Below are 27,133 nucleotides of genomic sequence, written 5' to 3'. Positions count from 1 at the left end.
AGCTCTTGACAATAAGAAAACAATGAAAGGTATTTTGTTTAAATCAAAACAATGCTGTATTCAGGGCCTTTTTTACAAGTTGTCGTTTTCAGGTGGAAAGAAATCATTACTTGAGTTGTTTTCTATAGTCCGTTTGCTGCAATTTTGTACCGATGAAATGCAAAATAGTTTTCAATCCAAAAGCAACAATTTGTCTTAAATGAAAGTTGTTTATTTGTCCATATCAACTCATCACTATAATTTCAGATATTGTCATGAAGTAGAGGAAAAGTTGTTTAACAAACTCTCATGTAATTGTTGGTGTTTTAATACATGTTGTTAAAAGAGGGTCTGCTCTGTAAACTGAACATCCACAAGTGAAATTTGCGAGTGTTAAGCCAACCCACTACTGTCTTTTCTGTATTAAAATCATGTCAAATCAAAAGTCTACATCAGCAGCGTATCTTTCTGCAGTAGTTATTTAACGGAATATACAATGAGAATCTGTAAAATATTATCAAATCAATGTTAGTGGTGTTCTTGGTATTGTTATTCAGCTAATTTCAAACGCAAATAATGAAATAAACAGAACGTGCTCAATGTATCATTATAATACAGTACATTAAAGTTTAATATCGTAAAAGAGATGGTTTAGATCATGCAACTATTATGGTTCTGTACTGAGGAACAAATCCTTCCAAATGGCATGCTGGTTTTCTTGGGGGAAATAATCAGCAAAGAACCGGAGTCACAGGAGACTAATTACAATTTTATTTACAAGAACAATTAACAATGAAAAATTTACAATATCTTAGAAAATAGCTGGGGTGCCACAGAGAGTCGGTACAACCCTCTAGGCTGTGGGAGAGAGATCTGCTTGGTTAGAGCGACTTACTTACTTACTTACTTACTTACATTGGAGATTTAACGTGCGCTTTCCGACTGATGCGTATTTCTCACACGGGCCCGGCCAGGCCATTTAATGTGTTTCCGAAAGGGGCGAAAGTGGTCTGTGCAACCCAAGAGGGGGCTTTAGGGGTTGCTTATATAAAATTGAGATTTCGAATAGATGCCGATGGGGTTGGGGAGTAGAACTAAGGGAGCTATGGTGGATGTTTGCTTGTTTATGTGATTTGATTTGGTAGATTATAGTGTTTTTAGATGCGTTTTATTAGTTCCGTTTTGATTAAGAATACGCCTAAGGCCTTGAAGTTTTCTAGTTTACTTTGTGGGTTTAGTATTGCTTCTAAAGTGAGAGCCTTGTTTAGATTGAGGGTGGTTTGCAATCCGGTTTGATGTGTTAGGTAGTGTGTGCAGTGGATGAGTGCGTGTTCTGGGGTTTCTAGTTGTTTGCAGTGTGGGCAGTTACCTGTAGTGTGTTTTTTTAAAAAAATTTAGGTGGTTATTAAGGTTGGTGTGTCCTGTTTAGAGTTTAGTGATTACTCTGTCGATTTTTTTTGATGGATGGAGAATTTTTGGTTTGGTTAGTGGTTTCCTGAGTACTTTTTTTATTTGGCTATTTGAGTTTAGATATAGGTTATGCCATTTTTTGGTGATTTTTTGCTTGTTTACACTTTTAATTTCTGATTTTGAGATGGGTAAGTTTAAGTTATTTCTGGGATTTTGAGGGATAGTTTGGCTGCCTTATCGGCGTTTTCATTACCGTATATTCCTACGTGGGCGGGTATCCACAAGAAGGTTATTTCTTTGCCTGCCTTAGTTAGGTCGTTGGAGCTTTTAAGTATTGGATTTATTAATTTAGGTCGTTTTTTGGTATTTTTGTTTTGGAGGGCTTGCAGTCCACTTAGGGAGTCGGTAAGTATTAGGATTTTTTTGTGGTTTTTGGATTCTTGATTATGGAGGGCTGAGGCCATGCCCATTAGTTCTGCCGTGAATATTGATTGGTTGTTTGGGAGTCGGAAGGATTGTGTGGTTTTAGTTGGTTGTGTGGTATGGACTCCGAAACCTGTGTGTTTGGAGGTCGGATCTGAAGATCCATCCGTGTAAATGTGACACCAATTTGGCTAATTTTCATGTATGTATGCTAGTGTGGTGGTTTAGCTAAGTTTGGGTCGGTTTGTTTATTTATTTGGCTAGCTAGTGTTGTGTCTATTTTGGGTATTTTAAGTTTAGGGGTGAAGATATTTGATTGTTTGCAGTTTTGTTTCAGATTTTTAATTTGGTGTTCATTTAGGTAGTTTGTTATTCTTAGGGATATTGGGGTAAGTAAGGGGTGTTTACTAGCTAGAGCTTGGTTTTGGGGGCTGACATTTTGGTTTATTAAGTTTTGGATGAGAGGGTTTGATTGGGACGCGGCCCAGAAATTTAAGCTTAGCTGTTCCCTGCGTAGACTTAGTGGCATTTCTCCTGTTAAGGCCTGAAGTGAAGAGTAGGAGGTGCCATGTTGGGTGCGTGTAAATAGCTTGAGAGTCTGATATTGTATTGAGTCAAGTTTTTTAGATAGAGAGTTGTTTAGGGTGTTGTATATGGCGCTGCCGTAGTCTAGTTTTGATCTAATTAGTGATATGTAGAGAGAGAGGAGGGTATCTTTGGAGGCTCCCCAGTTAGAGCCAGTTAGGCATCTTAGGGTGTTTAGGTCTTTACTGCATTTAGTTGTTAGGTTTTGGATGTGAGCATCCCAGGTGAGATGTTCATCGAAAATAAGGCCTAAGAATTTGGTTTGTTTTTGAAATTTGATTGTTTGGTTGTTTAGCTGGAGGATTGGGGAGGCGGGTTTCATGTTTTTATGTTTGAATACTATTCCTGTTGTTTTTTCTGAGTTAAGGGAGAAGCCCCATTTGTCAGCCCATTGTTGTATTCTATTAAAAGATTTTTGGAGTAAATTTTGGGCCATTTTAATGCTTTTAGTGCGGATCCAGAGGGCTCCATCATCCGCGAATTTTGATGTGTTTACTTTAGGGGATAGGCACTCGAATAGATCGTTTATCATTATATTGAAGAGGGTGGGGCTGAGGATACTGCCCTGGGGAGTGCCATTTTCTAGCGGACATTGGTCCAATAGTGTTTGGTCTATACCCATGGTTATTTTACGATTGTTTAGGAAGTCCTGGATGTAGTTTATTATCTGACCTTTGAGTCCTATTTTTTTAAAGTTTTTGTATTAGCCCGTCGTGCCATACCATGTCGAAAGCTTTAGAGAAGTCTAAGAAGATGCCTTTGGTATATTGTTTATTTAGTTGTCCTGTCTTAATATCTTGCTCTAGTCGGGCGAGGTTATCTAGGGTTGAGCGGCCAGGAGTGAAACGGTTAGAGCGACAAACCCCTTCTGCTTAACATTTTGCTTCTGTGTGTATTTAACAAAAATTAGAATAAAAAGGAACATGATTGGTTGATACACAATGGGCTGTGCCTTATGGTTAATGAATGGCTAGACAGAGGGGAATACTTAATCCTGTTGGACTGGCACTAATCTTGTTGACATATTTACTGGGTGCTTTGAAAGAGATTATGGTGTCACTATAGACGAGCTTGTATTGGGGCTAATCCTTAATGCACTGTAGATGAGCTTGTATGGGGGCTAATACTTAATGAGTCTAAATTGAAGTAATTGCTGAATGTTATTCTAATATAGGTGATGACAGATTTACTTAAATAAAATAGTTCAAGGTAATCTATAAGACTATGTAGACATATCTTTTGTCTGGGAGATGGGATCTTGATACCTTAGGCTAGCATTTATCTAAAAGCTTCAAATTTTTTTAAACTATGTAGACATAACTCTTGTCTTATTGAATAGTATGTCTAGGAGATGCACTCCCGTTACCTAAGGATAGCATCTATCTAAAAAGCTATAACTGAAACTACTGATATTTTATATGTGCGTTTTACCTGATGATAAGTATTACTTGCTAAACTATAATCATATGAAATGATGTATAAATATTACACCATGATAACTCATAAAAGCACTTGATGTGGATCTAATTATTATCGGAAAACTTAGTATAAATGTTATATCATGATAACTACGACAACTATTTGGGTATAAGATGAAATGCCACTGAATGGAACGTCAATTCTATGGGCTGACCTTCATTTGGATGGGAAGGTGTTTTCCAGTACATTCAGTACACTGATAATGTGCCAGACTTGGAGACAATGCTGACGTGAGTCTACCCATTTGTGGAGATGCTGTTCCAGTACTAGAAGTGTGAAAGAGATTTTGTCCCCCAATGAGATGGTGACCTTTCCCCTGATCAGCCAAAGAGTCTGTAAACCCTTGATGATCCAGGCAGAATTGACATAGGAAGGTTGGAGTTGAGATTTCACCTAAAGATGGACTGGATAACGGAAAGGGGGGAATTCAGGTGAAGAATGCAACGAGTTCATCCAATGTTAGAATGATCAGAGCTGTGGTCTCCTGCGGAGTCGGATCTAGCAGATTGGTTGGAGAGACAGTGCCTGCTTCAGAATCATCCACCAACAATTTACAACTGTCTGAGATTGTGTCTAATACAACCTTGATGTTCTGAATAGATTGGATGTGATTCTTTAGGGTGAACTTGGAAGCTGAGAAATGCATGCGGCTCCCACATTAGTTCCCTCTGCTGTAAGAGAAGGTGGGGATCTGGATCTGCTGATCTGAAGGCATCCAGATATCCATGAATGCAAATTGTGAGTAGTGCAGATATCAAACAATTATACTTATTGTTTATAATTGTAAGAATACTACCTCTTTTACACCATTGCCTTAAATTCCTGTTTAGGCTGAGAATCAGGCTATGCAATTTCTTAAATTTTCAACAGACATCCTCTTCAATGCCAACATGTCTAATAGTTGTGAGGAAAACCCTATCCTTCGCAGGAAATGCTACTGTGCATGTGCAAGGCAGGAAACCATAACTTCTATCAAGCCATAACCCTCATCAACTAAATGCAGATTATTTGGGGAGGAGGGAGGGCCTCATTTCTGTAATAACGGTAGTATTCTTGGAATTATACATGTGACAGAAACGTATTTTCAGTAATGAAAATATTAACTACAGTTTTATTAAAAAGAATACCGTAACTGATGCCGTGTACTCCCGGTGACTCGTAGTCAATTTACCACCTTTATATTCCTTTAAAACTTACCTTTTTGGCCGTGGAATGGGGGAAATGTTTATTTCCAGCTGGGTTCCTATCGCATGGTCGGCACATGGGTGCATTTTGGTATCAAGTTCCGGTCAGTGCGTTTGATAGGAGCGTTCTGATTGGGTGACGGGCGGATTGTTGACCAATCGCGTCTAGGATGAGTACGGGTAGAGGTCAGAGGTCGGTTGGCGCGGCAAATATAAGGGGGCTTGACACCTGGGATAGACTAGAAACCAAGCCCTAGCCCGGAAACATCCACTACTTACTCCAATCTCCCAAAGAATAACCAATTACCTAAACGAACACAAAATAAATAATCTTAAACAAAACAATAAATCATCCAATATCTTCACTCCAAAACTTAAAATACCAAAAATAGACACAACACTAGCCGATACACTAAATAAACAGACCGATCCTAACATCGCTAAAACCACCACACTAGCATACATACATGAAAATTGGCCTAATTGGTGTCACATATACACAGACGGATCCTCAGATCCGATCTCAAAACACACAGGTTTCGGAGTCCACATCGCACAACCAACCAAAGACTCACAATCTTACCGACTCCCAAACAACCAATCCATATTCACGGCCGAACTAATGGGCATGGCCTCAGCACTACACAATCAGCAATCTAAAAAACACCAAAAAATCCTCATCCTAACCGACTCCCTCAGTGGACTACAAGCCCTCAAAAATAAAAACACTAAAAACCGCCCCAAACTAATAAATCAAATACTCAATAGCTCAAACAACTTAACTAAGGTAGGTAAACAAATAGAGTTCATTTGGATCCCCGCCCACGTAGGAATCTTTGGAAATGAAAAGGCAGATAAAGCAGCAAAATTATCCCTTAAACACCCAGAAATAAGCTTAAACTTACCCAGCTCAAAATCAGAAATCAAAAGTGTCACTAAACAAAAAATTAACAAAAAATGGCAAAATATATACCAAAACTCAAATAGCCAAATCAGGAAAGTACTCAAAAAACCCCTAAATAAACCCAAAATACTACACCCATCCAAAAAAATCGACAGAATAATTACCAAACTACAAACAGGCCACACCAAACTAAATAATCACCGTAAAATAGCTAAACTACACACAACAGGAAACTGCCCACATTGCAAACAACAAGAAACACCAGAACACGTACTCATTCACTGCACACACTACCAAACACATCGAACAACACTACAGACCACCCTAAATCTTAAAACCGGACTTACACTAGAATCAATCCTAAATCCACAAAATAAATTAGAAAAATTCAAAGCCTTAGGCATATACCTAATAAAAACAGGACTAATTAGTCGCATTTAAACCCCAAATAAAATATTAAAACCAAAACTACCTTATTAGATAACCACCCAGCACACACAGCTCCCTTAGTTCGTCCCCCACCCACTCTTGGCATTCTTTCCAAATCTCAAAATTTCAAAATTACTATATAAGTAACCCCTAAAGCCCCCTCCTGGGTTGCACAAACTCACTTTTCCCCTTTTTGGAAACACATTAAATGGCCTGGCCGGGCCCGTGTGCGACATACGCTTGCAGTCGGAAAGCGCACGTTAAATCTCCAATATAAGTAAGTAAGTAAGTGGGATAGACTGTCTTGCGTTATCGGTTGATCGATACAGGTGAGGTGACCGCACCACTAATAACTCCGTGACGGAGTAGATCTGTGGGAGGGATCTATGTCCGAATGTTCTTTAATAAAATATGAGAGAGATTTGGTAGAGTTAAGACTCTTTAGGAAACCGGTAAGATAGTGGGCGGGTCGAGTGATATTTTACGGAAGTGTAGTGCAGGATTATCTTGGGAGTGATGTAGGGCAAACTGACTTGGTAGAAAAGTGGTCAAAACGGCCTGTTGGGTAATATTATGATTTTGAGGGTGGGGGTTAGGTTTATAATTTGAGTTTCATTGATTTATTGAATAAACTTTATATTTTGTTACTCTGACTTTGTTTATTTATTTTTCTAATCACTCCTCTACATCCCAAAAGAACTGGGAAATAGGTCGGCTGTAGGTTAAGAATGACGAACACAACGCAAAGCACGGGACATTGGCTGTGACAGCCGTTCCTATTACATACACAATCATAACTATTGTTTGATAATTCCGTTGAATGCCTTACCTCTATTATAGCACAACCAATATAAACCAGATGGACTGGTGGGGTCTGGCATCTAGAATCCTTAAACAGTTGGCATTTGTGAAGTAGGAATACATATATACATGCATACCTATTGGGCGGAGAGGAAATAATGTGCCTAATATTTAGTTCTAGATCTTCCAGATTAGGCATTTGTGACGTCCCCTTACTTAATGTGGTATCTAAGACCTATTATGTCATGATTTCTGGCCATGGTGCCACTTCTGGTTCCTGATGTCATCTATGACTTCACTTCCGTTTGTTTTACCACTTCTAGACTATTATCCTTATGACGTCACTTCCATTTTTGCCCTCAGTGATATTGAAGGTATATTTGATGTTATTCCAGTTCTGAGGTGTGCAATGACATCACTTCCGGAAGTAGTACTTTGATATGTCCCATACTATCATATATCACCTTATATACTTTCGATCTATGACGTCAATGTTAGCTGGTCATTTTCTCACTTTACTCAAGCAGACTAAGTTTCAAATGGCCAACTTTCCTGGAGTTCATGAGGTATTCTGAATTCTTCACCCCTTCACCCGTAAGAAGAAGGGGGGCAGGGATACATGGAGACATGGGCTGTCTTATCGCGGGACAGCTCGCCACTACTTGTTTGATGGATACTGTGTTCCAAGATGCAAGACTTGTTGCCAGGTCTTATTTCATGAGCTTGGCGTTTGCTGTCTGTAATGGATGACTTCAGCCATCCTGCCACAGTAGCCTTAGTGATGCCTTTCTCTGATGAGGGCTTGCATAAGCTTGCGTTTCTCTGCTCTCTGTGGTTTTGAATAGCAGTGATGTACTATCTCAGAATTCTGACAGGATAAAGTAGCATGTCTGGATGATCTGCACTTTTACTTAAGGGAGGTATCTTGTGGTCAAATGGGTCAATTGTCGATGACTGATCTTTTTTCAATAAATTCTGATAGCGACCTGGAAGATATTGGGCACCAGTCTTGTGCGTGTGTTAATCAGGAAATATCAGTAAGTGTAAATCAACATCCTGGATGTACCATCCATAGCTGGGAGAAATGCTGTTTTTCCTGGAAGTTATTAGTAATGTAGCATTATTAAGGATGGTTTCATCAATGCTGACAGTATGATTGTTAAATTCCGTTTTTGGAAAGTGCATGGTATTTCAAGTGCAAAGGCCAGTACTGGGTGAGTACCCATATAGAGGCCATGGTGTTGTAAGACATAGGCAAGAGCAGATATATAACCTTCAAAAGTGCCATGTCTGAATTTCTTGTTGATTCCTGAGGTACAGCAAGAATTCAGCAGTTATAGGTATTGTTATGTCCACGTCTCATAAGCCTCTTCCCCTTTGCCACTCGACTTGGGACTTGTCCCATGTGTCTCCAAGACCTTGCCACTCTGTGAAGTTTATTAAGAGTAGCCGATTACTTGCATCTATGTCAAGATAATTTCCATGCATAAAGATGTTGGCTGTTGAGGCTGCCCTATAGTATGTCGGACTTCAGCTGGCGCAGTAGATTGCAACACTCCAGTGGGTTCTTCCAGTAGGAAGGGTAGTAATCTTGAAAACCATGTCCTGTTGCACCATGTCCTGTTGTGTCATGCCGGAGTTATGAGTATTATCATGCAACCCATGTGTTCTATTTTGCTCAGTACCCTGTCCAGGAGAGCCCAAAGGGGAATGTGCAGGTGAAAATTCCTTCCCAGTGCATGGATAGGGCATCTAATCTGCATGTATGTTCCGCTTGCCCAGTATGTGATGTGCTTCTATCCTGCAGCTCACAGAGTCTGCCAAGTCATATAAATGTTTAACATTCTCAACCAAGGCTGTGACCTCATCTTCCTTGTGAATGCCCCTTCACTCAGTTGAGGTGATGTAGAGGTGGTCTACATGAGAGGTATGCCTGGCATGACGTTTTGACGGAGTAGCCTCAATTTAGTTCTGACAGTTGTAGGGGTAACTATTGAGCCAAAATGACTATTGCGATATCAATAACTATTGCAAACAACTATTGATGTTGAGAGATGTTATTGCAATACTATTGCAAAAACTATTGTCAACCATTACTTCATCCTTTTAAGATAAAATATTTTGATAAACAATAAAACATTTGAAACTTTACCTTGTTTTGTTTTATTTTCAAACAGTAAACAATACCTACCAACCATACCAAAATGTGAAACAAAACTCTCTCATGGTAGAAAATAAGATCTTATTTCACCGCTGATTTAACTTAAAAAACAATGTTAGCACTATATAAATTTTCCAATGACACAATGTTTTCAACCATCTCAGAAAACATTATCAGCTGATCACTGTTATCACGTAACACCGGAAATACCGGTCAACAAATCTGACGCAATTTAATCCTATTGTTATAATAGATCTATCTGGTTATACAAAACTTGTTCATTGTTTATCTGGATTAATGTTTGCAATATATTTTATTAATTATATTCAAAATTTCATTCAATAATTATATTAATGTTTATAATAATTTCGGTAGATCGCACAACTCACCGTTAATTGCAGCAACCACTGTCAGATTACCGCTATTGATGACTTGAAACGACCTTTAGTTGCAAGAGAATGGATACACATATCATAAATGCTGTACCTCGCTAAAATTCATATTTGAGGCAGTTTGACTATTAAATGTCAACATAATGTTTTCGCAATAGAAATACTTGTAGCATGGGAAGCCCCTACAGTGACTTATCAAATTGTTCCATACTTAAAAAAAATATCCTGCATACCACCTGTACCAAAATGTTATGCTTATGGTTCTTATGATATTAAGTATATATAGTGGCAGCTGCAACTAAAATAACACGATTGGAATATATTCTTCCTGATAAAATAATAATTTCAGACACAATTTCTTCCGAACATTGCATCAAAATTCTTTTGAAGTTGTATCATTGGGTACCTTTTAACTGAGTCACTGGTAGATTGAGAGGAAACGTGTGCACAGCTGATTTGCTATTTCCGGCTTAGTTTACGAGAAAATACACATTGTAATCTTAATCTCTGCATATAAAACAATGACTTTGAGAGCAGGAAATACATTTGAAATGGTAAATCATCATGTCTATACTATATCCACCAGTGGTCAGAATGTGCTCGGATCTGAGCAGAGATTGTGGAGATTCAAGTTACAAAATGACATTCCATTAAGACACACCATCCCAAGGCCTCTCTGCATAAGGACCAGCACTGAGCCTGTTAAAGACAGATAACGGAGATCATATTACCAAGCAAAAACCACTGTGTAACAAAGTATCTAGTGATGTTTTATATCAAATTTCATACTTTTATTGACCAAGTTTGTTATACCTGTTTATTCACCTGAATTCGCTGAAAGGATACAATGTGGCTTTTTTGAAAGCGCATATTAATACTCGATAAATCTTTTTTTACACTATGAATCATACATAACTTTTATTTTAATCTTTTTATAAAACTCTGAAACGTGCAACGTAGATCGTGTTAGGTAGGCAGAGCATGTATACTGTTGTATACTGTATCTATAACGCTCATCAAGTATGTTGGCCCCAAGGTAGCGTTGTAGCGAGGGATCACTGTATTATGCGCTATTCAATCGGAATACATTTTCAACTTTTCATAAAGTCAACACTAAAGTGCTACAAAATAAAACAATTACGTACACCATTGAAACTATCGATATTCGACAATTAAATCGATACTATCGATTGCAAAACGTGACTCCCATCGATGAATTGATATTTGGGCACTCACTATTGCAATACATAGATAGTCTGATGTATTGTTACATCCCTAGACAGTTGTGCTTGGAAGATGTTGAGTAAGTGCCTTGAAGTCTCTGCTCTCTGGTTGTGTTTATCCTGTTTTAAAAGGGTCGTAACTGTAGCCTGCCTCTGTCAGATCCGGTCCTCTGGAGGCACCCGTATACCCTTGATGCGCTAGAAGGTTACCCTGTCTTGCGTGGGATCTAACTGTCTTCTTGGAGTGAATAAACAAGACCAGGTGCGTTAGTATTTGGATGAGGAAGACTGTTTTGCTTGATCTGTGGCTTGTCCTGATCTGCCGATATGAAGTCATCGTTGTAGCCACGAAGTCTTACCATTGTCAGAAGAGCAAACCTGATGACTTAGGTGGTGATTGAGGTGGTGATTGAGCTGAATGTTCAAACATTGAGCTGATATCTCTGCCCATTGACTGCAAATTGTAGATGGTGATGGTAACCTGGATGGATGGGGACATGACGATTGGCATCCTGAAGGTCTAGGCTTACATCTTATCTCCTCTTCTTAGGGTGTTTATTAATTTCTTGACCCGATTTCATCTGGTATTTGGGAGGCCTAACTATATAATTTTGTTGAGATCAATTAATTAGCATGTGCATTTCCGATGTATTTTTCTTTGGAACCAGAAAGACTGGTGAGTAGAATCCGGGCGTGGTATATGATTCTTCTAATGGTGCTGATGGCTCCATTGTCTAGAGGCTTTTGTGTGGCAAAGTTGGCTGCAACTAACTTGGTACCTGTCAGATAGAACTAGCGTCCTGTAGGATGGAGCTTGTATCCTCTTCTTACAACTTCAAGCAGCCAGGAGACGTATGTGATGGTTTCCCATTTGGCTGCATACCGCATCAGATATCCTCCAATTGGACCCAGTGTTGGCGTTGTGTTGAATATAGGTAGTTTTGAATCAATGTCTGTGAGACAGGATTTGAAAATATCTGCTGAGTCACTTGCAGCGAGGTCTTGGGATGGGAAGATCTATCCTTCTAGGCTGGGGCACGAAAAGAATCATGCCTAAATGTGACGTGTCTTCTCTTGGGAGGCTGTTGCTGGGTCTGGTAGTCTGTCGGACCCTTCTTTGTCTTTGATGTCATAGGCTGCGACAACATATGGACCTTAAGGGAAGACCTGCGCTCTGTTCTGCCGGCAGCAACGAGGTTGACGTATGAGCTGATATTCAATATCTGCTTGTTGACATCATCTTTTTGATTATATGATTGTCTATGTATGAAGGGCAGAAAAGAGTGTGAAATTCACCAGTTTTAGCTACTCATAGTCTACACACTCTGGCAGTTGCTTGGCATTTTTCTCCTCCTCGGTAGTATAATAACTCAAATAACTCAAAGATGTCTTTGATTGTGTAGTTACTCGGCTTAAAGTCTTCTACTGTCCGTTTGACTCCAAATGAGAACAATGAATTGCAAAATAACTCGAAATCCAGAAAAGTGTATGAAACATCAATACGGTACTTGACCATGAATACCCTGTACCCAACAAAATCTGAATTTTGTTTATTTTAAGACCCATGACGGATGAAGTTCTTTAAGAAACTATGATGTAATTTTGTATAGAAATGTGTACTGGAAATGTAGGGGGACAAACCGTGGAAGGCACAGCGCAAGCACACATGCACTGCACGTTCTGTGGAAGGGGAAATGACAGAGCGTTAGAGGGTCCGTCTCATGATAATTTCAGTCGCAATCTGACTCGCTCATGCCATAGATCTCGTCGTCGGAACTGCTGGTGCCTGAACCGATTGCTACTATTATAGGTTGGACTGTTGCTGGCTGTAGTCCATCTCGTGACCAATAATGTGGCTCTATCTCGTCAACGACTGTGGCCACACAACGCCTCCATGTTTCTACTGTTACCCGACCAAGGGATTCCTTTACGAGTTGTTCAACGTCTCGTAATTTGAACGTTGTGTTCGATCGTCCAACATCACCCTTGACGATGCCCCATACAATCTCGATTGGATTCAGGTCGCAGTGATAAGGTGGCAGTCATAAGACAGCGTGACCCTGACCCTTGATGTAACTGTCAACTTTATACATGGGGTCCGGTTTCATAGTTTTGATGATTTTATAGAGCTGTGGTTTCGTCGCTCGAGAAGGAAAGGTAATGTCCATGTCTCCTTTACGGTTATTAGAGGTTGGAGTCTTGCTTTCTGGATCCTGCACACTATGATACGGTGCATTGTCCATGACAATGAGAGACTTGGTAGGCAAAGCAGGGACTAATTTATCTTTCACCCACTCCAGAAATACATTGCCGTTCATTTCTGTGTGGTAGTCCCTGTTGTCTTTGGCCTTGGCTCTAAAGACGAGGTCACAGTCTGGGAGAAAACCCTGACTAGCAGAACCAGCATGGAGAACTATGAGTCTTTCACCCTTTCCCATTGGTAACTTTCTACCAGACTCCTTACAGTCACCACTGGGTACCCACTGACTGCTGGCTGTGTGTGAAGCATTTACCCATGTCTCATCTAAGAAGACGGGCTCATATCCTTCTTCACGTTTCGGCTTGATGGTACGAAGGTAATGATTTCGGAGACGAACAATGTCAGACCGTTCACACAACACAGCCCTATTTTCTCCAGTTATCTTTTTGTATTTGTAACCAAATGTATGCAACAGCTGCCATAGTTTGTACTTTGTAACACGTAAATCATGGTCAGTTTCAAGGTGTTTCTTCAAAATTCTTAGGGACAGGCACTTATTTTCTGAGTGTAGTTTAACAATTGCACATCTGACTTGATCCCTCTGAAAACTGTCTAATTTATCAACCTTGCATGGTTTTGACATGTTCCCTACCTCCTTGGCCTGACTATTTGTATCTCGTGGACTAACAACATTTTTAAGTTTCTGAGGGGACATACCAAGAGCTTTTGAAGCTCCTTTCAAGAATTTATTAATTGCATAAAAAGGCTTTGCTCTTTCTGCTTTACTTCTAAAGAAATCATACACATTCAACATCAACTGTTTAACATCTGCTGAGTAGCGCATCTTGTCTTTGAATGAACACGGTCACTGTGTAGCAAGTGTAGCACGTGCAGACCGTGCTTGCGCTGTTCCTTCCATGGTTTGTCCCCCTACATGTCCAGTACACATTTCTATACAAAATTACATAATAATTTCTTAAAGAACTTCATCCGTCATGGGTCTTAAATTAAACAAAATTCAGATTTTGTTGGGTACAGGGTATTCATGGGCAAGTACCGTATTGATGTTTCATACACTTTTCTGGATTTCGAGTTATTTTGCAATTCATTGTTCTCATTTGGAGTCAAACGGACTGTAAAGTCAAACATTTCCATAGAGAGATAATTGCAATAATTGCATCCTGAATTAGGCATTCAAGTGCTCTACATGGCTGGCATCTAGGCATCTCCAGTGACTTGATGTTTACCACACACAAAGTCGGCTTTGGTGATGAAGGCCTTATCCAACAATATGTTGTCTAACAAATTACCAGATCGGTCTTTTCTATTATATGGCTGACTGAGTATGATTTTTTTACACCGCTTTTAGCAATATTCCAGCAATATCACGGCGGGGGACACCAGAAATGGGCTTCACACATTGTACCCATGTCGGGAATCGAACCCGGGTCTTCGGCGTGACGAGCGAACGCTTTAACCACTAGGCTACCCGACCACCCCCTTTTCTATTATAACCCCGGTCTACTGTTAGACTGCCCTCAGCTAGTCTTGTCTTGTCTATCACATGAGGTGAGGGAAGATTATAGTGTGAAACAGACACCCAAAGTGTTCAGATGTGAGGAACAATCTTTTGCTTCTTTACATCTGGATACACAGGAAAGAAGGGAAGGTTTCCAGTCTTGCGCATGTGCAGTTGCATTTTCTGCGAAGGAAATGAGATTCCTTGCAACTATGAGATATGTTGGAAGTGAAGAGGACGTCTGTTGAAATACTTTTTTTTTAAATTATCGTGTGAGTATCAGCCCTTAACAGGAATTTAAGGATATGGTGTAATAGAGGTAGGGTATTTGAATGAGTGAATGAGTGAGTGATCATGAGTGAGTATAGTTTTACGCCCCTTTTAGCAATATTCCAGTAATATCACGGCAGGGGACACCAGAAATGGGCTTCACAATATTGTACACATGTCGGGAATCGAACCCAAGTCTTCGGCATGACGAGCGAACGCTTTAACCACTAGGCTACCCGACCGCCCCGTAGGGTATTTGAAGGTATTAGGTGACGACTATAGCTGTAATCCTTGTGAATCACTATTGAGCTATTGATATTCTGAATGTAATAAATTACACCTAGATGAAATAAGTCTAAACCTAGATAAAAGCCAACAGGAAAATAAAGTGAGATTTCAAACCTAGCTTAGATGATGAGAGGCAACGAGGAATCATTAAACACTCACATTGCTCCATCACAGAACTGAACTTTAAGGTTACTGCCTTCTATGCCAGTAATCTGACCAGGGAGGTAGGTCAGTGCTTCATGATCTCTTAGTGCCAGTATCCTCTCCCCAAGTGTCAGCTTGTGTCTTCGTGTGAAGGCCCCAAACATGTGCACTGGACTCTGCATACTGCTGGTTCCATCACACCACTCTACCCTGTATTTGGGCTTTGCGGGAACCTTTTCAATAACTGAGCCTAGAGTAGAGAAGTAAAAGTATAATTCACCTATCCTCCTCTGTTGCATGTTTAGTTATGAATATATTGAATATGATGAATTACTATTTCCAGATTTTTATCCTCAAATATCAGTATCATCATGTCTGTGAAATACACATGAAATGCTTCTGTTAATGTGTATATCAAATTTATTGCATCGTACAAAATATTAAGGCTTACTGATTATTATGATCTACCGGGTAATGTGTTTTGTGAATTCCACATAAATTTTACTAAATTAGCCTAAATCTAAACTTTGATGTGCTCAATAAATATATTGTAACAACATTTGTACTTGTGAGAACCAATATTACCTATACGATAGACTCCTGTTGGATAATGGCGTGCCACCACTGCTTGTCCAACCCATTGATTTTCACACTTGTGTATCTCTCTCACGTCATGTCTGTACTTAACTTGTGAGATCTTGTATACTTCATCACGTTGCAATACTGCAATTTTGTTGTCATAAAAGTGAACGCGTACTTTCAGTTGAGGAAGAAGCTCAACGATGAAGGCAGGAGCATAGCTGAAACTGTACTTTGGATGTAGGCCAACCACAGTGTCATTAACCTGAAATAGGAGCAGAGAAATTGATTGATCAAAATAATGTGCCTTGATTCTTAGCTCACCTATGTAGCAAAATTATCAACAAAGACAGACCTCAAACTGCATTTATATACAGACCCTGTTGTCTTTAACAATGATTAGTCAAATCACTGGTTTTGTCGAGCTCACAGTCTGGCAAACTATTACTATATTTATCCCTGGTTTCACCTGGATGTAGTCAATTAAACTTTACGAAATCCTGGTTGCTAACAACGCGTGTTGTCTGACGTGGATTAATTAATAATTTGCATACTTGTATATGCAAGGGGCCGACGTATGGTTCTCAGTAGGAAGTGACAACTTGGAGACGATGGCTTGCGGTATATACAGTTTTACTTTATACATGTAGATATATATATACATAGGACACTATGTGCCAGGTCAGCACATAGTGGTAGTGGTTGTTGTCTAGGTGCCCCGAAGCACCCAGCCTAACCCTAGCTAGGCATAAGGGTAAGACCTTTCTTCTTTCCTTTCTTTTCAATATATATAAATAATCTCTCTGGACCAAGGCTTATATAGCCGAGGTCACCTGACATTTAGTAAGTAATAAATATAAATGTAAACAGTAATTCATCAGTAACATACTTGCACATCTCGTTCAGGATGGCAGACGGTCAATGTACACAAAAATGGGGATTAACAATTAGGATTAGCGTCTTATAAATAACAGCAATGAAGTGTTTCAAGGCATATAGATGTCATGGCTCCAGTGTAATGAGCCTTTGCAATTAAATGTTCTTCAGACAATGGGTGTCGTAAATCAGTCGCTATGACAACTTCCCTCCGTTACGTGAAGCTTGGACCCCAAGCTTACATGAGTCCAAATTCAATTGTGTGAACTTTTTCTCCAACAAAAACAACCATGCAAATGTGAACAAAATCAGTTACCGTACATGAAATCCTTATGCAACAAATATATCAATGCAATAACGGTATGAAAGTGATCATCTAGCCAATTTGATTAGTGCCAGATTGAAAACTAACCAAGTGATCTTTTTAATGTGCAATGTCACTACAAGGTTATTACCGCTTTGCACAGATTCAATAAATATATCCTTGAGGTTCTTTGGATTCAGGAGTCTGGCTTGGCGGTGCGACTAAGTACGGAATAATGATAATGAGTAATGTCATAAAAAGTACAAATTAAATATCTCAGCAAATAGTTCGCATAAAGAAATTTGAAACCAGGAGTCTAACTTTACCGCGCGACTCAAACGGTACTTGTGGGTTCTTATTGCCCTTTTAAGTACAATGGTTGCTCTTCCAATGTCTTTGACGGAGCTTGCCCAGATATTGTGGGTGCGATGCCCAAGAAAATAAAATCCTTAATTCGGACATCCAAACTCTGAAATGCTGAATACTGCTGTGCTGTTAATTACTTAATACTGACATACGATAAACATATGTGTGGGGGTGGCTCACCCTAGAATATCCCTAATCTGAATTCAAAGTCCTAGACAATACATTCAATTTTGTACCAAACTGTGCACATTAATAACTTGTAACAAATGACAAATTTTGTCGTTTAGATTTTTGAAATTACGAGTCGAGCTTTAAGGTGTGACTCGATAACCCTACAGCTTAGGTTTGTCTGGGCCCTAGCTGCAACTATATGTCTGGCGTGGCCTGGAGACATTTCAAAGATTCCCTACAAAATAACTTCAAAGATCTAGCATGTCTAAAGATGTAAAATTGGAGTATATTGCACATATACAAAACTGAATTTTGGAAAGACACATTTGGCATTAACATACTGGCTTTGATTAAACATACCTGGTTGCACTATTCAAAAGTCACACAATGTATATCCTTGATTGAGTCCATGTAAGTAAACACAAATTAGTAAGTCCCCATGAGATATCTTGTACACAGTGTCCATCTTGTAGTTTCCCCTGAGGCGGTTTCTTTATTGTGCAGGGTCTGCATGAAGATGGCTGTGGTCGGGTCTCTGTGGGATAGGCGTGTATACTTCTTTTCTTAGATCATGTGCAGGAACGACATCTTGAAGGGGAAGTCTTAGCAGTGTTGCGAAGATATTCGAGCAGGGAAGGTCTGGGATCGGAAAACTTGTTCTTGATCGGAGAGGTTCTTGTTGTTCTTTCTTCAATCTTGTTTAAGGCCATTTCTTCGTTCTTGGTGATTGGCCTTCAGGAAGGTAGTATATCCTTTTAATAAGAGACTGTCACTTCCTACAGTATTGTGAACCATATGCCATGCTGCAAAGAGGTACAGGAAAGGACAGACTAAGAAGTCTGTCATACCCGATAGCTCCACCAAATTAACAACGCGTGTGGTCTGACGTTGATTAATGAATAATTTGCATACTCGTATAAATATCCAAGGGGCCAACGTATGGTTCTCAGTAGGAAGTGACAACTTGGAGATGATGGCTTGCGGTATATACAGTTTTACTTTATATATTTAGATATATACATACAAAAGACACTATGTGCCAGGTCAGCACATAGTGGTAGTGGTTGTTGTCTAGGTGCCCCGGAGCACCCAGCCTAACCTTAGCTAGGCTAAGGGTAAGACCTTTCTCCTTTCCTTATTTTCAATCTCTCTGGACCAAGGCTTATATAGCCGAGGTCACCTGACATTTAGTAAGTAATAAATATAAATGTAAACAGTAATTCATCAGTGCCATACTTGCACATCTTGTTCAGGATGGCAGACGGTCGATGTACACAAAAATGGGGATTAACAATTAGGATTAGAGTCTTATAAATAACAGCAATGAAGTGTTTCAAGGCATATAGATGTCATGGCTCCAGGGTAATGAGCCTTTGCAATTAAATGTGCTTCAGACAATGGTTGTCGTAAATCAGTTGCTATGACATGCCTCGATCTTAATTTATTGTATCAGAGTTAGAAATATCTGTTAAAACTAACCCTGATCAATTGAACTCAAAATGATGATGAAACACATATAGATGCATAAATGTAGATGTGACAAGTGCTTCTATATTAGCTCATCGGGTCAAAAGGACCAAGGTGAGCTTATGCCATACCGTGGTATCAGTCGTCCGTCCTTCAATTATTTATTCAAACGACTACTTCTTCCGAACCACTAATTGGAAATTTAAAAAAATTGACTGGAAGCATCCCTAGGTGGTGGGGATTCAAAATTGTATAAATTGTGGAGCTGACCCAAATAGGGGTAATTTAGCTATATTGCATTAAACGACTTTTTCTCTGGAACTAAGAGATAGATATCCCTGAATCAACCCTAGGTGGTGGGGATTCAAAATTGTACAAATGGTGGGGCTGACCCCCCAAGGGGCTGAGGGGCGGGGTCAAATAGGGGTCATTTGGCTATATTGCTTTAAACGACTTCTTGTCCGAATCTAAGAGATAGATATCAACCATATTTGTTGGAAGCATCCCTAGGTGGTGGGGATTCAAAATTGTACAAATTGTGGGCTGACCCCCCCAAGGGGCTGAGGGGCAGGGCCAAATAGGGGTAATTTAGCTATATTGCTTTAAACGACTTCTTCTCTGGAACTAAGAGATAGATATCAACCATATTTGGTTGGAAGCATTCTCCAGTGGTGAGGATTCAAAATTGTACAAATGGAGGGGCTGACCCCCCAAGGTGCTGAGGGGCGTGGCCAAATAGGAGTATTTTGGCGTTATTCCTTTAAACAACTTCCTCTCTGGAACTATCCCAATTATGTTTCTATGTTTGTCAGCACCATACCCGTGCTCGTGGGTTTCACCGAAGTGGTAAACTTCTGAGACCTGCATCACTTCGGCCTTTCCTCCCACATTAAGCTGACACGCCATGATATAACTGGAATACTGTTAAAAGCGGCGTTAAACCAAACTCACTCACTCACTCACTCCTCTCTGGAACTAAGAGATAGTTATGAACCATATTTGGTTGGAAGCATTCTCCAATGGTGGCGATTCAAATTGGAGAAATGGAGGGGCTGAACCCTACCCCCTGGGGACTGAGGGGTGGGGCTAAAAAGGTAATTTGGCAACATCGCTTTAAATGACTTTTTCTCTGGAACTAAGAGATTGACATCAACCATATTTGGTTGGAAGTATTCTCAGGTGGTGCGAATTCACAATTGTACTAATGGAGGGGCTGATTTTCCCCCAGGGGCTGAGGGACGGGGCCAAAAAGAGTTTATAACTTGGACACAGATAAGATCCCCACCATATAACCATATGTACAATTGAGAGCATAATGAAAGGAATGCACATATGCTAACAGGACTGGCCCTTCTGTTCATCTGTCCGGTACTCCCAAAGGAGTTAGAACCTTGACCATAACATGCAAACCAATATTATCCCAAACCTATAATAAACAGATACATTGTATACATTTGTTTGTTATGAAGAGAATAATATCTTTAATATGTTTTATTCTGGATCATAACATGGAAACAGTTCAGATATTTATGCTACATTTGTATCTAGAGAAATACACGTTCATGCTGTCAGATTTGCCATCCACCCCTTTTAAATGCTGACAGAGTCAAAATTACATTAATATTTGCAGTATTATATACATGTACAATGCAAATATATATTTTGTCATGATTGTGTAAATATGCAGGTGAGCGATGCAGGCCCTATGGGCCTCTTGTTGCTTATTGTATAAATGTTATATACATAACATGCACAATGTGGTACATTTGCTTTCTCTTATAAGGTCAAGTTGGATGTGTAGATCCACGGATGAGTCTAGCTATATCTCTGGTGCCCAGGAGTTCAAGAGAATGGGGCATGACTGTATACCCTGTCATAACATTTTGACAGATTTTGCCACTTGAAACTGTCAGTGTGTGATTTTGCATCAAAATGTAAATATGAAATGTAGATTATGTAATGAACTTAAGGAGACTGTCCAACACATTTTCAGTGGATGCCCAGCTTTGGCACAAACACAGTATCTTGAGCGGCATGATGGAGTGGCTTGATCATTTTATTACAGTCTTCGCCATGCTTGTAGTTTTGACACTGAGGTCCATCCATGGTACGACCCTGAATATGAATAGGGCATCATGGAAAATGATAAATACAAACTTCTTTATTTCTATATTTACCAATCATTACGGGAGAATTAATTATGGTTTGATTAGCGTTTGGGCTCTTCTTGATAAAATTGTTTTGTGCACTTTTGCACACATTTATTTGTCTGATGATCCTCTTGTGAAGCATGTCAAGACTCACGATGAAAACAAGGCATTCCACAGTTTTCGTAAAGGAGCCAAGGATGTGGGACATAATCTCAATGTCAGTGTTGATTTTGTTGATGGTTCTGTACTGCTGGACGGTAAATGATTGTCAACCAAGTGAAGTGCCATATCAAATCGGCCCAGACTCAGTTTTTCAAGGAAAGGCTATCTGAACGACCACTGCATCAAGTTTATATGCAGTGTGTTGAGAAGGTCAGAGTCCTTCGCTTAGATGAGGTTGGCTGGCCTGAAAAGTGAAACAGAAGGCTTTCTGTTCGCTGCTCAGGACTAGTCAGTTCTCTGAAGAAGAACTTTATCATTTGATTTGTGAGCATCATGACTGGAGCTCTGAAACAACCTCTTGTGAAAAAGGATTGGAACAAATTCTCTTTGCTAGTTATTCGAAGTAGGCTATGTTCCTTATCTGGGTAAAGTGACCTTATGGCAAAAGTAAACATTGATCAAAATCTATGAGGGCTGATCAATTGGAATTTAATGAGCCCATTTGCAATCATTACTAAAGCTGAATTCAGAGGTGGAGTTGATACACTTAATTCAGTAATGGATGAGAGTTCTGATTATATGAGGTGGAAAGTAAGCCTGATGACCAGAAGAAAATGGAGTTTAGTTGATTCCAGATATTACAAGCCACTTTTGTCCATTTTTATCAACAGAGAATAGCTAGTCACTTTGATGCCTGCAGAAATAAACTGCCTGGTTGTGTATTTGGTTCAAATGCTTCCTTTAGCATAACAAGTATTGTACTTAATACATGCAAACTGTTATACATCCTTCATTGTTAGGCTCTGAACCTTTCAGCCACCCTTTGTAGAACTCTCATGTGACACCAAGATTATACTAAACTGGTAACAAACTAATTTGCAGAAAACTGATTACAACTTACTTTTATGATGTGGTTTGCATCATCTGACTCCGTAATGATGTCTTCTCTCCAAATTCTCTCTGCTTCTCCAGTACTGTCAACCACCATGTAGCTGAAGTCCTGGCAGTTCAACACAGTCCTCCCTGCATTCAGAATCAACTGTTGTACTAGCTTCATCAACACTAAATAATATGTAGTAGTTTAGATGATGGGGCATGTCTTCTTTGCATAAATCTATGTCATAAATAACCTCCATTTTGGAATAACCTGATAATATGTGTGAGTACACTATAGCCTGGTCACATCATATAACCTGATAATGAACTATAACCTACCTAAAACTAATAAAAATCTGAATCTTCTGAAAAGTCATAACAGTGGTAGAAACTAACAGTTTTAGCCCACTAGTCCTTATAATGATAACATATAGCAAAACCCTTAAAATAGGGTATATTTCTACTAGTCCTTGTGATACCCTAACTATTGGGCAGTCTGGCAAGGACTACAGGACTAGTTTGTTACGAACCGTTAAATATTTACTTGACAGACCAATCCTGTTTAAAATCTATCTCGTTTTCATAAGGCCTATTTAACATTGTATGAACGTCGGAGCTTGCCCTCACTCTTATGAAAGTTCATACTCCAATGAACTCACACAAAGTGAAGGTCAATTCTTATAATTTTTGTATCACAATTTCTTACCTCAAAGGATGTAGGCCAAGATCTAAACACAATCTTATTTAGTATGTGTGACTTCATGTTTACACTGACAGCCATACAACAACCAGCTATATCACGGAGTAAAATAGTTCCTCAAAAAGAGAGGTGACATGGGCGTATGGATGCACAACTTGATTGGATGGTATGGATGTGTGGATGTCATTAGATGAGAAAGGTCTGTAAAGAACTACCTTAGTATGTCAGTCACAATGACAGCGAGTCGTAATACATTTACATCAAGTACAAGACGTCAAAATGGCCGACACGATAAACGTGACGGGAGAGATTTCCGAGGTTGTTAATGAACCTGTGGCGGTTACATGTGTTAGTCATCATTGATCAACTGGCCGATCATTGAAAGGTGAATTAAGATGCGTCAAACAGACACTGAGGTAAATTGGCCTACCTTTAGAATACAGTACCACAAACTTTTCAAACACGTGACAATACCCTATGACGAAACAGACACTAAGGTAAATTCTTAGATTGCTGGAGACGGTCAACGTCAGCCTAGGCACGAATAGAGTCGATGAGCATTTCATCGTTTGTTCATTAGGATAGGCCACAGCGAGGATATTCGTGAACAATCATGCAGTCACTCTCTCTGACAATTCTCAATGTATACTGAAACGCTGAGACCAAGAACAAAGGTTCTAAATGATCAGAAAGAACGCTTATGTATGTTTTCGTGCTAGGAATTCCCAGGGGTTTACCCAGTCCGTCAGTGTTTACGTCATTTCAAGAACACGGTCTCATGAAAAACGTATAATCGTGTCATTCATACACTTATGAACGTCATGTGACCAACCTCTCGTCCAATGGAAAAGCTGTATATCGTGTAAACTTCAAATTAAAAAATGATATTAGAATATGCTTCAGAGGTATGGGATAACTGCAGTTAAGAAAATTCTGAAAAACTTAAAATGATACAACTCAAAGCCGCTCGTATAGTAACAGGTTTCCCTAAATTTTCAAGATCGAGTTTATATTTTGAGACAGGATGGGAATCACTATCTGATAGAAGAAAAAATAGAAAAATTGTATTGTTAATAATCTATGTCCATCGTATTTACATGACATGTTACCACCAAAAGTATCAGCTATTAGTAAAGATTAGTTACGAAATAAGAACAATATGAATATGCCGCATAAGCGAACCACTACATACCAACATTCATTTATACCTTCTTCAATCAAACTATGGAATGAGTTACCCCCAGAATACAGAAGTGTAACATCCTTGTAAAATTTTAAACAGATGATTAAAACAACCATTGCAGCTCCACCTCCATACATCTTAACCGGCAACCAAAGAGCTAACAATTTACATACACGTCTAAGGCATTCTTGCAGTTCCCTAATGCAGATCTCTTCAAAGTTCATTTATCTGATTCTTTGTCCTGCTCTTGTGGAAACCCATGTGAAAACAACATACACTTCTTTCTTAAATGTCCTAATTACACTATTCTCAGAAATATCATGTTCTCGAACATTTTAAAAGCTGGAACTATGTGTACAATACAAAATATTCTCTACGGTGATGAATCTCTGGCTGAAAGTCTCGATCTCATCTTCAACAGCGTTAAAAAATATATAATGTCGACTAATAGATTCGAGTAACTCTTTGTCATAAGTATAGAATATTTTATTAATTAATAATTACGACACTAGTATATAAACAGCATGCATGTATATGAATACATGGGTATGTCTGCCTCTGTCTGTAAGCATAATATATACAGGTATGTTTATGTCTGTATATGTTAGTGTGTGTGTGTGTAAATATGTGTTATATGTAAGTGTGAAGATATTGGAGAAGATATTGAGCAAATACAAAATTATCAACAGCCAAAGACAACACAAAAATCCTAGAAAGATTTTGACAAGTTCTAAATCTGATTCTGTTGTCATCACTCCACAGGTTTCTAAGTGCGGTGACAAACGTTGCCTTACTTGCAGCTGTATAATTGAAGGCTGTTCAGTCCAAATTACAAAGGACACTAAATTTACTGTAAAACAAAATATGACTTGTGATACTAGAAATGTTATTTACTTAATTGTTTGTAGTGGATGCAATGAAAAGTATATCAGAAAGACAGAACTTAAATTAAAAAGAATGAATCTTCACCCTTCACAAATAAAGCAGCCACACAACCGCATGATTCCACTCAGTGAACATTCAGGTACATGTAGAAGTGGCAACTTTTTAGTTTTCCCTCAATATAAGCTAAATTTTGATCATGAACCTACATTGTTTCAAAAAGAGCAACATTTCATTCATAAATACGCGCCTAAGTTAAATGTAAAGGCGTAAGTTATTTGTCCATTGTCACCTTGATATTGTGACGTCATAGTTTCCCTAAATGTTATGACGTCACGTAACTATATGTTACTACTTCATGTCTGTTATTCAATTATGGCCTGATGAGACTCGTACGTGCTACGAGTTGAAAGTGCTAGCCTATTAAAACTGTGTTCAATCTTACTCCACTTATTTAATTATTACTGTATGTATGTATGTATGTATGTATGTATGTATGTATGTATGTATGTATGTATGTATGTATGTATGTACATGTGTGTGTATGTATATATATGTGTGAATGTATGTATATGTATAATCAATGTCTGTACAAATACCATAGGGAAAGGGCCACCTAAGTTGGATAACATTTGTCCAATCCCGTTGATCGTATATGTCAATAAAACCTTATTCAGATGGGTTGACATTCATGTTAAAATATATATACCTTATAATAATTCTCTCCATTTGATAATTTTGTCTTGGAAAGTAAATGCTTCTGTCATAGCGACTGATTTATGACATCTATTGTCTGAAGAACATTTGATTGCAAAGGCTCATTACCCTGGAGCCATGACATCTATATGCCTTGAAACACTTAATTGCTGTTATTTATGAGATGCTAATCCTAATTGTTAATCCCCATTTTTGTGTACATTGAGCGTCTGCCATCCTGCTGATGAATTACTGTTTACATTTATATTTATTACTTACTAAATGTCATCGTCTCCAAGTTGTCACTTCCTACCGAGAACCATACGTCAGCCCCTTGCATATACGGGTGTGCAAATTATATTCATTAATTAACGTCAGACCGACACGCGTTGTTACTTCTACACCTTTTTCAAATTTTTCTTTTGTTGGTCTGTAATTGCTCATTGTTATATACATATGTAAACATTTATCAAAATGCACATTTTTCATTGTACTGTAACCTACGTTTATAACGAACACCCTAATAACGAACTGACGGATATATAACAAACTATTTCTTGGTCCCGTCCATTTGCTGTATATATGTTGTACATATGCTTATAATGAACAACATATATAACAAATTAAAATTAGTTGTCCCTTTGAGTTCGTTATAAACGTAGTTTAATGTATTAAATGAAGATCAATATTAATTGATAAGGGATAAAATTTATTATAGCCCATGACGATTTGGAAAGGTAAATGAGCAATATAAAAACTAGCTACGGCTACTAAGGTATCTAAAGATCTTGCTAAGTTTGGTTAAAAAAACAAGCAATATGGCAAATATACCCGTACTTACCCATCCCATGATAGATACCGAGGAAAAAGTTTAATATTTCCATAACTAATTAAGTTCATCAGACTGACCTCTTGTTTCTTCAACATGATAAGGTAAGAAGGAAAACATATACTATAGTGGAAGTAGCTAGTCTGTACAAAGAGGCTGTACCATTAACCTCAAAAGTTTCAACTGAAGTTGCTAATGCACTGGAGTGCATATATAAACATGGACACTTAAAATGGCCTAAGTTATTTCAAGTGGATTCTGTAACTAAACTATAACCAAAGCACAATGTTACAATCAGGTGTGGCTAAAATGAGGCTCATCGTAGCCATGCTATTGTTGAAAGATTTAACTGAACATTGTTGAATGCTTGTTTGGTATCAATATGGGATTGAAATTAAATCAGATCAGTTAAGATCAACAGAATTGCTACGTTTATCACCTGTTTCATCAGCCATAAATAATGAAGTAACAAAATTACCTGTCAAGAAGCCATCCGATGCT

The 27,133-nt window shown here is 38.8% G+C and overlaps 1 protein-coding gene across 1 annotated transcript in view; it reads right to left on the bottom strand.

The window, feature by feature from the left end:
• Window positions 1-27,133, bottom strand: part of LOC139449468 (von Willebrand factor A domain-containing protein 3B-like) — a 521,695-nt gene that overhangs the window by 3,621 nt on the left and 490,941 nt on the right. The window contains exons 31-33 of the mRNA XM_071230886.1: window positions 22,368-22,489; window positions 15,977-16,235; window positions 15,407-15,641 (exon numbers count right to left, since the gene is read on the bottom strand). Coding sequence (XP_071086987.1) covers window positions 15,407-15,641; window positions 15,977-16,235; window positions 22,368-22,489 — 616 coding nt within the window. The remainder of the gene's footprint in view (window positions 1-15,406; window positions 15,642-15,976; window positions 16,236-22,367; window positions 22,490-27,133) is intronic.

Source organism: Haliotis cracherodii, unplaced genomic scaffold, assembly GCF_022045235.1.
Source record: "Haliotis cracherodii isolate W230 unplaced genomic scaffold, xgHalCrac1.p SCAF_8, whole genome shotgun sequence".
In the NCBI taxonomy this organism is placed as follows: Eukaryota; Metazoa; Mollusca; class Gastropoda; order Lepetellida; family Haliotidae; genus Haliotis; species Haliotis cracherodii.
This window is presented reverse-complemented; position numbering and strand designations above follow the sequence as displayed.